General features: G+C 50.1%; 1 protein-coding gene across 7 annotated transcripts in view; it reads right to left on the reverse strand.

Moving 5' to 3' along the window:
* LOC134034278 (disabled homolog 2-interacting protein-like) overlaps nt 1-11,823 on the reverse strand; it is a 137,003-nt gene that overhangs the window by 13,225 nt on the left and 111,955 nt on the right. For all 7 annotated transcript variants that reach the window (XM_062478702.1, XM_062478703.1, XM_062478700.1 and 4 more), the window contains 5 exons: nt 4,016-4,160; nt 1,920-2,064; nt 1,499-1,735; nt 1,096-1,297; nt 728-927 (listed from right to left, as the gene is read on the reverse strand). In XM_062478702.1, the coding sequence (XP_062334686.1) occupies nt 728-927; nt 1,096-1,297; nt 1,499-1,735; nt 1,920-2,064; nt 4,016-4,160 (929 nt within the window). The remainder of the gene's footprint in view (nt 1-727; nt 928-1,095; nt 1,298-1,498; nt 1,736-1,919; nt 2,065-4,015; nt 4,161-11,823) is intronic.

Below are 11,823 nucleotides of genomic sequence, written 5' to 3' on the forward strand. Positions count from 1 at the left end.
CCCCCGCCCCCTGCATTTTCCTCTCCTCTCCATCCCTCCCTCCTCCTTCATCATCCTCTCTTTTACCGCCCAGACGGTGACTTTATTGTCTTGAGACAATTACCTCCACAGGCTTGATTTATATCCACCTAATCTCCATCACCCTCTCTCCCTCTCTCTAGATTCTTTACTACTGCCTCTGTCCTCTCCCTCCTTACTCTCCCTACACATTCTGGCTAGTCTGCCACACTCCCTCCCCCCTCTCTTTCTCTCTCTCTCTCCCTACTCCCTCCCTTCAGATAGGATGTAATTATGTTGGCATGGTGAGCTCATTCTCTTTGGCCTCTAACGCATGCAGACATCCCGATAGCAACAGTGGGGTTCGGACCAATACCCACTCACACATGCACACACACAGCATGTACACACTAACTCACATGCAAAACCGCAGGCACACACACATGCAAACACAAAAGCGCACACACACACCTGCACATTTGCACACACGCAAACACACACACACACTTACACAATCTGCTTTGAGACCACAGCTTATGCAAGCACTGGCTAATTAGTCGTATTGATCCTTGGCCAATGCTTAGCACAATTCCACTGTGTGTGTGTGTGTTCCTGAATGCGTCAAGTGTGTGTGAAGAGAACCTTCAGTGATTGGACTGATTGGACATCTCGAGCACAAGCAGAGGGGGACGTTTGACCTTGACTTGACCTTTCTCCCCCCAGATCTTACCCTGAAAGGTCATTGTCAATGACCATCTTCTGCAGCCCACTGGAGATGCAGCCGGCACCAGCGGGAGGCGAGCCCATCCTGTCAGGGGTCACGGAGGTCATGGAGGTCACAGAGGTCAGCTGGAGGCTGGAGGGGTTGGCCAGTGCCACGTTGACATCTCGCAGGATTCTGGGTAACGGCCCAAGTTTGGAGGCGGAGCTCTGAAGTAAGGGAGGTGAAGGGTAACATATTCAGATCTATATAGTCAGACTGACCATTACCACACTGGCGCTGGTGCATGACACTTCATGTGTTACGGCCCAGTCTATAACCTGGATTCCAAGGGTGTGTCAGCTGTGTGCGGTGCCATATATGTCCTGGAGCCTGACCTGTTCCATCTGAGAGACCACCTCGGAGAGCAGGGAGTGTAGGGTGGAGAGCTCCCTGCCCAAGTCGATGTAGCCTTCAAAGCCCGCCGTGTTGGAGATTGTCTCAGGGTTGGAGATCTCCAGCAGGAAGCGCTGCATGTTAGTCCACTCGTGCTCCAGGAACTGGTTCATGAAGGACATGTACTCCTCCTTGCTTCCAAACCTGGAGGAGGAGAAGAATGGAGGGAAGGAGAGAGAGGGAGGGAAGTAGAGAGAGGGAGGGAAGTAGAGAGAGGGAGGGAGGGAAGGAAGGAGAGAGGGTGGAAGAGAAATAAGGAGGGAAATATGGAGAGAGGGGTGGCGGATTAGTATATATGTACACTCCAACTCTCTCTCTTTTGGCCCCACTTCCAGTCAGTCTTACTTGGTAAAGTTGGCCAGGTTCTGGGTGACCTTGGCGATGAGAGTGAGGGTGCGAGCAGTTCGGTCGTCGGGGTACTCCTGCATTAGGTTGAAGAGGGATGGGGACATGATGGCAGGGCAGAGGAAACGCAGAAACAGGGACGCGCTAATGAGGCGCTCGCTGATGTCGGGTCGTCCCCGATTACTGCATTCCTGCCGCCACGACGCAAACACCTCCTTCAGTTCCCGTGGAAACACACTGCCAAGGGGTGGAGACAAGAAACATTAGACGTGTGCCTGAATGTTTGTGGATGGACCTTAATAGATCGAAGTGAATTGCTTTGCTTAAGGCAAGGAAGTGTTTACTGTGTTTGAGTAAATGTATGACCGTGTGTGTGTGTGTGTGTGTGAATTGGTGTGTGTGAGTCTATGTGTGTGTTTACCAGTAGGAGTTGATGATCTTGCAGAATGCCAGCTCACAGCACATCTTCAGGTTACTCTGGTGCTCCTGCAGATCACCTGACGAACACTTGGACGAGTCCACCTCACAGTTCTCATCCGACTCATACAAAGCCTTGATGAACTCACCTGCAACACATACACACACACCAATAACAATGACATGCTAGACAGTTATCTAACTATACAAATACTGTAAAAAACTGGAGACCCCCCCCCCCCCTTCCCCCGCTCCCCCAATGCATACACACAAACTGGAGGGGCATGTGTAATAATTCATGTAGTTTTGACAGAAGGCCACCAGGGGACAGTGTTTGCTATTGTCCCTGTACCATAGAGAGGCTGAGTGGATAACCTACAGGCCTTCTGGGCACCCATTTATTCCAAAAGGACTCGATTCCAGATAGCACAACATAACACTCCACCGCACTGTGACTGAGAGTCAACCACAGACAGTGTCAAAAAGAGGGAGAGAGAGACACAAAGAGAGAGAGAGAGATAAGAGAGAGAAAGAGAGAGAGAGAGAGGGAGGGAGGGAAGGAGGGTGAGAGGGATAGAGAAGAGAAAGAAAGGATTAAAGAGAGACAGGGAGGGAGGGAGAGAGAGAGAGAGAGCTAAATAGAGAAAGGTAGAAAAAAATAGAAAGAAAGGGAGACCCAAACAGGGAGGTAGAGGAGGTAGACAGAAAGAAAGCCCTGGGATCCAGGGCTGTTGGTCTTTATTCGGTCTCTCATGAGGTAGCAGACAGTCAATCCTTTCAAATCCTGCGCTCATCTATTCAGCCCAGCTTCAAACCACTTCAACTCCAGTGAATACACACACACACAAATGCTCACATACACACATGCACACATACACACATACACACGTGCACACATGCACACATACACACATGCATACACACACACACACACACACACACACACACACACACACAACATACACACACATTTACATTATCAATATTAGAGTGCACAGACAGGATTGTAGTATGAACAGAAACGGAGATTGAGGCAAGGAGGATGTGTGCTTGTTTGTAGGAAAAATGCAGCTGTTTACATTTCTAAATGGGGCTAGTGAAGGTAAATACACACACACACACACACACACTCACACACACACATCGGGTTTATTGCCAGGGCCGCAGCACAACACAGACCAGGCATCACCTTGGTATGACCTTGTTGGAGTGGGGCGTGTGTGTGTGTGTGAACAGTATGTGTGCATGTGTGGAAGGTGGGGGGGCAAGGGGGTGCAGTGCAGTAGAAAAGAGGTGTGTGTGTCGGGTTGGTCATGAAAGGGAACTAACAGGGAGGACTGGAGGATGACGAGCAAGCACACAGGAGAGAGAGAGAGAGACACAGAGAGTGAGAGACGGTGAGAGGAAAATAGAGAGAGGAAAAGGGAGGGAGAGAGAGCATATGTGAGAGAGAGAGACAAGAAACGGAGCAATAAACAATCTTGATTTCCTTTTTCACCCCTCTCTTCCATACCTCTGGACACCTCTGGAGTGGGACTGCGGAAATGTCATGGTGACAACACACACAGACACACACACACTTGAGCTGCCCCTTAAGCCCACCTGTTTATCTGAGCAGCAACCATATCCAATCACTCAGCATGGACTCTGTTAAAGGCATAAACACACACACACACACACACACACACACACACACACACACACACACACACACACACACACACACACACACACAGTAGCCTTATCACACCTCCCTTTACCACAAAGACGCAGACACAAAGAGGGCCTGAATCAGACACAGATGGAGAGATTCTGAGATATTCTGAGATAGAGAGTCAGACAGGAAGAAACACACTGTGCACATGGATTAACGATTAAACAGCCAGCCAGACAGCCAGACGGACACAGGACAGAAAGGCAAGCAGCCATCAAGACAGAGACAGACAGACACATAGGAACGCAGACAGACAGAAACAAGTTTGAGTCCTGCAGACTCAGTCCTGCAGACTCCGCCAGTTTGCTCTCTAGTCAATAGGTAGCCATTACAGACCACTATTGTCTATTCAACTCCACTTTACTCCACTACACTGGAGTACCTACCCAGGGCATCCTGTAGATACTTCTGTCCCACCAGTTTGAGATACTCCTCAATGGCCTTGGTGGCCAGGGTGTTCTCTCTGAAGATCAGATGTTCGTTCTCCCCACAGCGGTCCACCTCCGACATCATCAGGTCCGTCAGGAAGTCCTGCCACGAAAAGGAAAAGGAAGAGAGAGAGAACAGCATAATGAGACTACAACTCCCATAAGGCTCCATGACAGCTTCACCACTGGTGGTCAGGTTTTATTGGACCAAAAAGTTGGTTGAAAAGTTGTGTTGAAAGTGACTAGAAGTGCAGACAAAGGCCATTGTTACAGCAGGTGTCCTGCTCAGTATTCAGCTCATTGTAAGAGCCTTGTTCTCGTTGAAACAAGACAGACAGGAATAAACTGTGTGTTTTACACCCCATTTTCAATACCCATTAGCAGTTATGAGAGAGAGTTCCAGTGTGTGTTAGTGTGTGTGCGTGAGTATGTGCGTGGGCATGAGCATGCCTGTGTTTGCGTGAGTGTGTGTTAGCGTGAGTGTGTGAGTGTGTGTGTTTGATTTATCCCAGCTCCCGGCAGTGTGATTGCAGTATCACACTGTGATCTTAAGGTTGGTCTGACATAGGGATTGATGGCGACGTCGCTCGTTAAACACACACACACACTCTGTTACATGCCTGACATGATTGACAGCCCACACACTCTCCCATCAGAAGTATTGTATGTAAATCAGCCATACAAAGCTAAACTCACTCAGACGCAGAACCCCTGGTGTGGGAGGGATGGGAGTTGAGAGTGTGTGTGTGAGTGAGAGAGTGTGTGTGTGTGTGTGTGTGTGTGTGAGAGTGTGTGTGTGAGAGAGTGTGTGTGTGTGTGTGTGAGAGTGTGTGTGTCGGTGGGGGGTTCTGAGATGGAGGGCAGGAACTATAATATTAATAACGTTGAGATTTGTCATTCTATATATTGGAGCCAATTTCTTTTTTTTTCTCTTTTTTGTTGAGCCTTTGAAGTCCCACGTCATCTTGTTAACTACAGCACCCAGGACGAGGAGGAAGAAAGAAGAGAAAGGGATAGAGAGAGTCGGAGAAGCGCTGTGAGATGCTTGGAAATGGGTCCGCAGTCTTCACAGGGCACAGGAAGTTCAGAGAGAGAGAGACAGTGAGGTAAGAAAAAGACGGGTGAAAGATAGAGGTGATAAAGAGAGGGGATTGAGAGATGGGGAGCGAGAGAGAGGGGGGGAGATGAGGAAGTCTGGTCATACATCCCTTCCTAAAGCCTGATATCCTTCTCATCAAAGACAAACAGCAGGAAGGCAATCAATCACAACTTGAAGTACAGCAAAAAGTAAGATTCTCCTACAGTGGTACCACATGTACACACAGACACACACTCTCAGACATCACAGAAGTGAGTGAAGTGAGTGATGATTGAGCAGTAAGAATGAGGGCCACAGACAGACAGACAAATATAACATTGCCTCTTTTCCACTTGAGACTCTGTCAGACACACACACACACACACACACACTCACACACACACACTAACAGACAAGCACACAAAATCGTGCAAGCACACACACTTGCACACACACACACACACATACGGGCACACACGCGTGTGCGCACACACACACAACGCCTGAGGAAGTCTGACCTTTGTGAGTGTACGGGCACCCACCCCGTCATTACGCTGGGTTTGTTCCTCATCCTCATTTTTTTTTCTGCCAGGGAGAATGTCAGCCCAATTATGATCTCTTCTCCCACCTCCAGCCCTCTGTCTCCTCCTCCCTTTCCTCTTCCATCCCAGCCGCCTCTCCCGCTTCTCCTCCTCTCTGCCACTCCTTATCGGGGCATTCAGGCCAGCCAAATTCACAGCACATTAGAATCCACCCATCCCCCCCTCCCGCTCTTCTCTTCCCTCTGTCTTCGGTGCTAATAAGGGAGAGCGGAACACTTTGTGTATTACTGTCACATTCTATCACCGAGGCCATACCTCAGCACCACCACCACCCCGCCCGGGTGGAGGGAGGAGGGAAGAGAGGCACAGAAGGAAGTGTTCTACAATGAGCTTCATAAAGAGAGAGAGAGAGAGAGAGAGAGAGAGAGAGAGAGAGAGAGAGAGAGAAAGAGAGAGAGAGAGAGAGAGAGAGAGAGAGAGAGAGAGAGAGAGAGAGAGAGAGAGAGAGAGGTGGAAAAGAAAAGGACGAGAGTCTCGGAGGAGAGAGGACTGGCTCGCTTGCCAGCTCAAAATCATAAAACCACTGTCCATCCCAATGACTCACACACTGGGGTGTATGTGTGTGCCAGTGTCTGTCTGTGTGTGTGTGTATGTGTCTGTTTAGCCAGTTCTCTCCAGTGAAGCGTCTGACAGCATTGAGGTCACAAAGTGCTGCTGTTTCTGTTTCTGTGAACTTCCTTCCTCTCCCAGCCTCCACAAACGCACTCATACACACACACACACACACACACACACACACATACACACACACACACACAAACGCACGCACGCACACACACACACACACACACACACCCCCAATAAAAACCAATCACCAAAGACAAAACAGGGAGCATGTTTTAGGACGGCTGATTTGAGGACACCCATTGTGTCCCGCTATAACAGGTTACGCCAAGCTAGACACAGAAAAAGAGGGCAACAGGGACAAAGAGAAAGAGAGAGAAGGTAGAGAAGACGAACAAAAGTGACCCTTCTATCCACAGCAGCGTGTAAATAAGGAGGAGAAATGCGGGCCAGCGTTCTGCCTATGCAGAACGTGACCTTTCCTCGCCCGTCACCACCAATCAAGGGACAGGGGGTGGCGGCTTGGGGTGGGCGGTGGGCACTGAGGCCTGTCCTCGTATTAAGTTGACCCTACTGGAATATTCAGCAGGCTGGGGATGGGAGACAGAGAGGGTGTATGAGGCTGTATGAGTATGTGTGTGGGAATATGTGTGTGTTGGCGTGCGTGAGCGTGCACGCCTGTTCTCCGAACCACGACCCCGGAGAACACAGAGCGCAGCGGTAGTCTGTGCTACTGCGGACTCAGACAGGAGGAACTGCAGAGATAACAGTATTGGAAGACTGAGGGAAAAAAAGAGGGGAAAGGAGAGGGTGAGGGAAGAAAACAGATGAAAGAAAAGAGACATTACATCGGTGATTCGTCCGATGGCTTACGGAGCTGAGGGCGGGGGAGGGGGGGGGTTAATATAGGAACTGCTTTTTATCTCTTCCCCGCTAATTCACTCTGCCTCTCTCTCTCTCTCTCTCTCTCTCTCTCTCTCTCTCTCTCTCTCTCTCTCTCCTTCCCAGCTCTTACCTCGATTTCCCCTGTCTTCTTCCGTCTTCCCTCTTGCCACCATCCCCCTCCTTCCAATACTATTTCACCCCCTCCCTCTCCTCCCTTGCCCCCCTCCCTTCCTCTCTCCACCTTACTCCCTCCTATCCCCAGTCCCACCCCCTTTCTGGAGTACTGGATGGTTAGTATTACAGAGTTGTAGCCTGCAGCTCTTTCTGTGTGGGTCACCCTGGGTCGGCTGAGGAAGCTGGAGACCAACATGGCTGCCCTTCCTCCCACAGGTCATCAGCACCTGTCAATATGCAGGTGTGTGTGTGTGTGCGTGTGTGTGCGGTGCCTGATGGTTTGGCTCTCTGTGCATCTGGCCTTGCTCAGATAGAGTGCCAGTATACACTTCAAAGTCAATGTCAAACCATTGTGTTGGGCTGTGCCTGTGTGCTTGTGTGCATGTATGAGAGCATGAGTGTGTGTGTGTGTGTGCGTAGCTCACCCTGCGGCCTGCTGCTTCTCGCTCACACTTCAAGGTGAAACTGGAGCCAATCAATGCCGGCTGTCCCGCTAGCTCTCCATCCTTTCTCTCTTCCTCCTCTCCCTCCATCTCCCCAGCTCTACATTCAGTCTCCTTTTCTCTTCTTAAAAGGTTTCCTCCATTCCTCTCTCTTCTCCCCAACTCATTCCCCTCTCCCTCAGTCACCTTTCTCTTCTCTAAGACAATTCATTACAACAAGCCTAGGACTGGTTGGCTGGTCCAGGAAAGGTCAGCATGATAAACTATATGAAGATAAACAGCAGTATTCAATCAATCTCTATTTTGTTGTTTTACTTTGTCTTCTGTTATGTATTTTCCACATCTTGCTGTTTCTCCAATTTCCAATCAGAGATGCTGATTTGGGCTTCACTATGACTTCCACTGTGACAGATCCTCCGATTGGCTGACACAACATGGTTGTCGTGTCAGGATGCTTGTGTTGGGCAATATGACACAAGCGGGTCAAACAAGCAAAGGCATCCAAAAAAGGAAACACGCACACACACAAACATGGCTCAGAGGGAAGCCCCTGAAGATCCTTCTTCCAGCTATGTGCCTTCAACACACTGTATGGTTGTCACGATAATCCTACTCCTGACCTTCCCCTTCAGACGGAAGGGCATGAACATCACCAGCTCAACACACACTTAGAACTGACTCCTCCCTGTCCAGTTGACCAGTCCACCAAAACAAACAACCCCTCGTAAGATCTAAGATCATGACTTCCCTGTGTCTTACATATGCCTATACTGTAAGCAAGGCTTCCGGTATAGCTGAATGAGAAAGAAAGAGAATCACACGACAGCTAGTCTGGGAGTGAGAGATGGAACAAACGAGCGGCCTGAGCGACTGACAGAAGTGCACTCAAGAAAGAAGAGGTTGGCCCTCCTCGCCTGAGTACATAATGTCACGCCAGGCACTCGGGGCGAGTACGCAGGAGGAACGGGATAAGAAAAGATTTGTTTTCTTATTGTCACCCCTGTCTGGTTAATGGCCACTTCAATAAGATTATTAGACTATCTTCAGTAGCAGCAAAATACGAGACGACAAGGACAACACATCTCTCCGGCCTCCTTGCCACGGCATACATCATTTCCATGATTCCCCACAAGCCAGCGGGGCCCGACACCAGACCGAACGTTCAGACCAGACAACATGCCGTCTTCCCGGAGGCCTCGGCGCCCCCGGCACAGGAGGGCAAATCGATGTCAGGTTCTAACGTCTTGTCACAAGCAGCCATTTTCTGCAAACAGAGGCAGGGATGAATAGAGGGCCCTGGGCGACTCCTACACAACACTGATCACTTGTTGTTTGTGTCTGCGTGTGCGTGGACGGCAGCTGAATGTGTGTGGTGCGGCGGGGGGTTCTAACAGGGCAGCTGGATGTGTGTGGTGCGGCGGGGGTTCTAACAGGGCAGCTGGATGTGTGTGGTGCGGCGGGGGGTTCTAACAGGGCAGCTGGATGTGTGTGGTGCGGCGGGGGTTCTAACAGGGCAGCTGGATGTGTGTGGTGCGGCGGGGGGTTCTAACAGGGCAGCTGGATGTGTGTGGTGCGGCGGGGGGTTCTAACAGGGCAGCTGGATGTGTGTGGTGCGGCGGGGGGTTCTAACAGGGCAGCTGGATGTGTGTGGTGCGGCGGGGGGTTCTAACAGGGCAGCTGGATGTGTGTGGTGCGGCGGGGGGTTCTAACAGGGCAGCGTGGATGTGTGTGTGTGTGTGAAGAGGAGGGGGGAGGGGTGCCACCATCGCTGAAACCGTTTCCCATAACACAATTACTGGTCCACCTCATCATGCAGAAACAAAAAGAAACGACCCTTAATCTTCCATTAGTGTTTTGCGACGGTGTTTGTGTTTGTTTGTGTGTGTGTGTGCTAATGTGTGCCTGTGCATTCGTGTGTGTGTGTAGCCCTGTGTGTGTGTAGCCCTGTGTGTGTGTAGCCCTGTGTGTGTGTAGCCCTGTGTGTGTGTAGCCCTGTGTGTGTGTAGCCCTGTGTGTGTGTAGCCCTGTGTGTGTGTGAGAGGCATGGCGTGACCGGGGTGATAACAAACAGGAGCAGACAGTGGTGGAGCAAGTCTGACATCGCCTCCGACAGCCCTGGTCTGAGACGCAGCCAGGCGAAAGAGAGACAGAGTGAGGCAGGAGAGGGAGAGGAGAGAGAGAGAGAGAGAGAGAGAGAGAGAGAGAGAGAGAGAGAGAGAGAGAGAGAGAGAGAGAGAGAGAGAGAGAGAGAGAGAGAGAGAGAGAGAGAGAGAGAGAGAGAGAGAGAGGGAGGGGGGGAGCGACAGGGACGTGAGGGGAAGACGGAAAGAGAGATGGAGTGAGGGAAAGGGAGAGACAGAGAGCACTGAAGGAGAAAGCACAGAGCGTAATTACACGTTTGGTGATGAAACCTACAATGAGGGGTGTTGAGGAGTGTGGAATACTAATTCATCTAATGGACCTGATCGCCTGACACCAACATCTGTGACACCCTTCTCCCCCCTCTCCATTTTTTTCATTACTCTCCCACACTTCTCCTCCATCTTTCAGTGGAGATGAGAGCAAAGCACAGTTGCAGAAGCAAAGAGGAGAGAAAAGAGGAGTTGATAGCTGAGGGGACGAAGGAGAGAGTGAGAGGGAGAGGGATGAGAGTTACTACTTTACACATTAGTATCAGGAGCATGATGACTGTGGTTGAGAGAGGAGTCATACGAGGAGAGAGTGAGTGAGAGAGAGAGAGATAGACTAGGGAAAATTAGATCAAAGACTTATACCGTCTCTCTAGACGCTACAGGAAAAACAAGAGCAAAAACAAACACAACTGTCCATAGGAGACGGTCAACTACCTCCCGAGGATAACATCCAAACAAACACCCACCGGCTGCTGCTCAGGCTAGGATGGAAAACAACATCAGCCACAGGCCAGCCTTGCTCTTCAGACTGCAGACATTATCTTTGGGCAGACAAGATGGCGGATGCCCAGCTAAGAATAGCTGTGTTTACTGAGTTTGGGCCGGGCCACACCCTGGGCTGCAGAGTAGGGCAGAGTGGAACAAGGGAGCCCCAGGGCCTTATGTAGTCGTAGACCAATCACTATGAGAGTAGGCCAAGACATGAAAACATACACACACACACACACACACACACACACACACACACACACACACACACACACACACACACACACACACACACACAGAGAGACACACGAATACCACACATATAAATATGAACTCATTAGGGCCAAAAGTGAATGTGTGTCTGTGGTCAGAGGTGTGTGTGTATGTTTGTATGAAATAAAAAGAGAAGAGAGACAGTCCAGAGACAGTCCAGACCAACTTGTCAGTCCTATCTTGTGGATATTGAGAGGGAAGCATAGATGAGCAGATGTCTCAGGGTTCCAAGTCCTCCATCAGCCCCCTCCTGCCTTCCCACAAACCCACAGCACACAGTCAACAGATGAGGAACGAAATGGCTCCGTGCCTCAGTGCTGTATAAGGACATCCTGTAGAAACGGCCTATTCTCTTAATAGCTAGTGTTGCTTTTTATACCAGACCATAAAGACGGCTTCTGAGAGATTAATCTGAATGGCTGGGCTTCGAAATAGAAAAGAAAGAAAGGTAGAAATGAAGACAGAAGGAGAGATCTGGAGTCAGGGACAGCTTATAGAAGAGAATTGCTGTCGACGTAAATGTCACAGGGAACATGGTCTGAACGCCTGCCCCCCTTTCACTTTCCACTCCCCCAACCATGGAAAGCAACCTTGAAACATTGCTTATTCTATGCCGACATTAAAGTTTCATGACCTGTCTCCATGGGAAACGCACAACAGAACAATGAAGGGAGGGGGGAGAGATGAAGGTTTTGAACACGTTTTCGAGACGTGGGAATTAATGGAGGGTAATTAAAAGTGTGCTTGTCTCTCTCTGGAGTCGAACAGCCACAGGAGACCCTGACACCACCCGCCAGAATCATCGGAACAAGCGAGTATGAAACAGTTAGAACATGCAATCAGTGCA

This window comes from Osmerus eperlanus, chromosome 14, assembly GCF_963692335.1.
Source record: "Osmerus eperlanus chromosome 14, fOsmEpe2.1, whole genome shotgun sequence".
NCBI lineage: Eukaryota > Metazoa > Chordata > Actinopteri > Osmeriformes > Osmeridae > Osmerus > Osmerus eperlanus.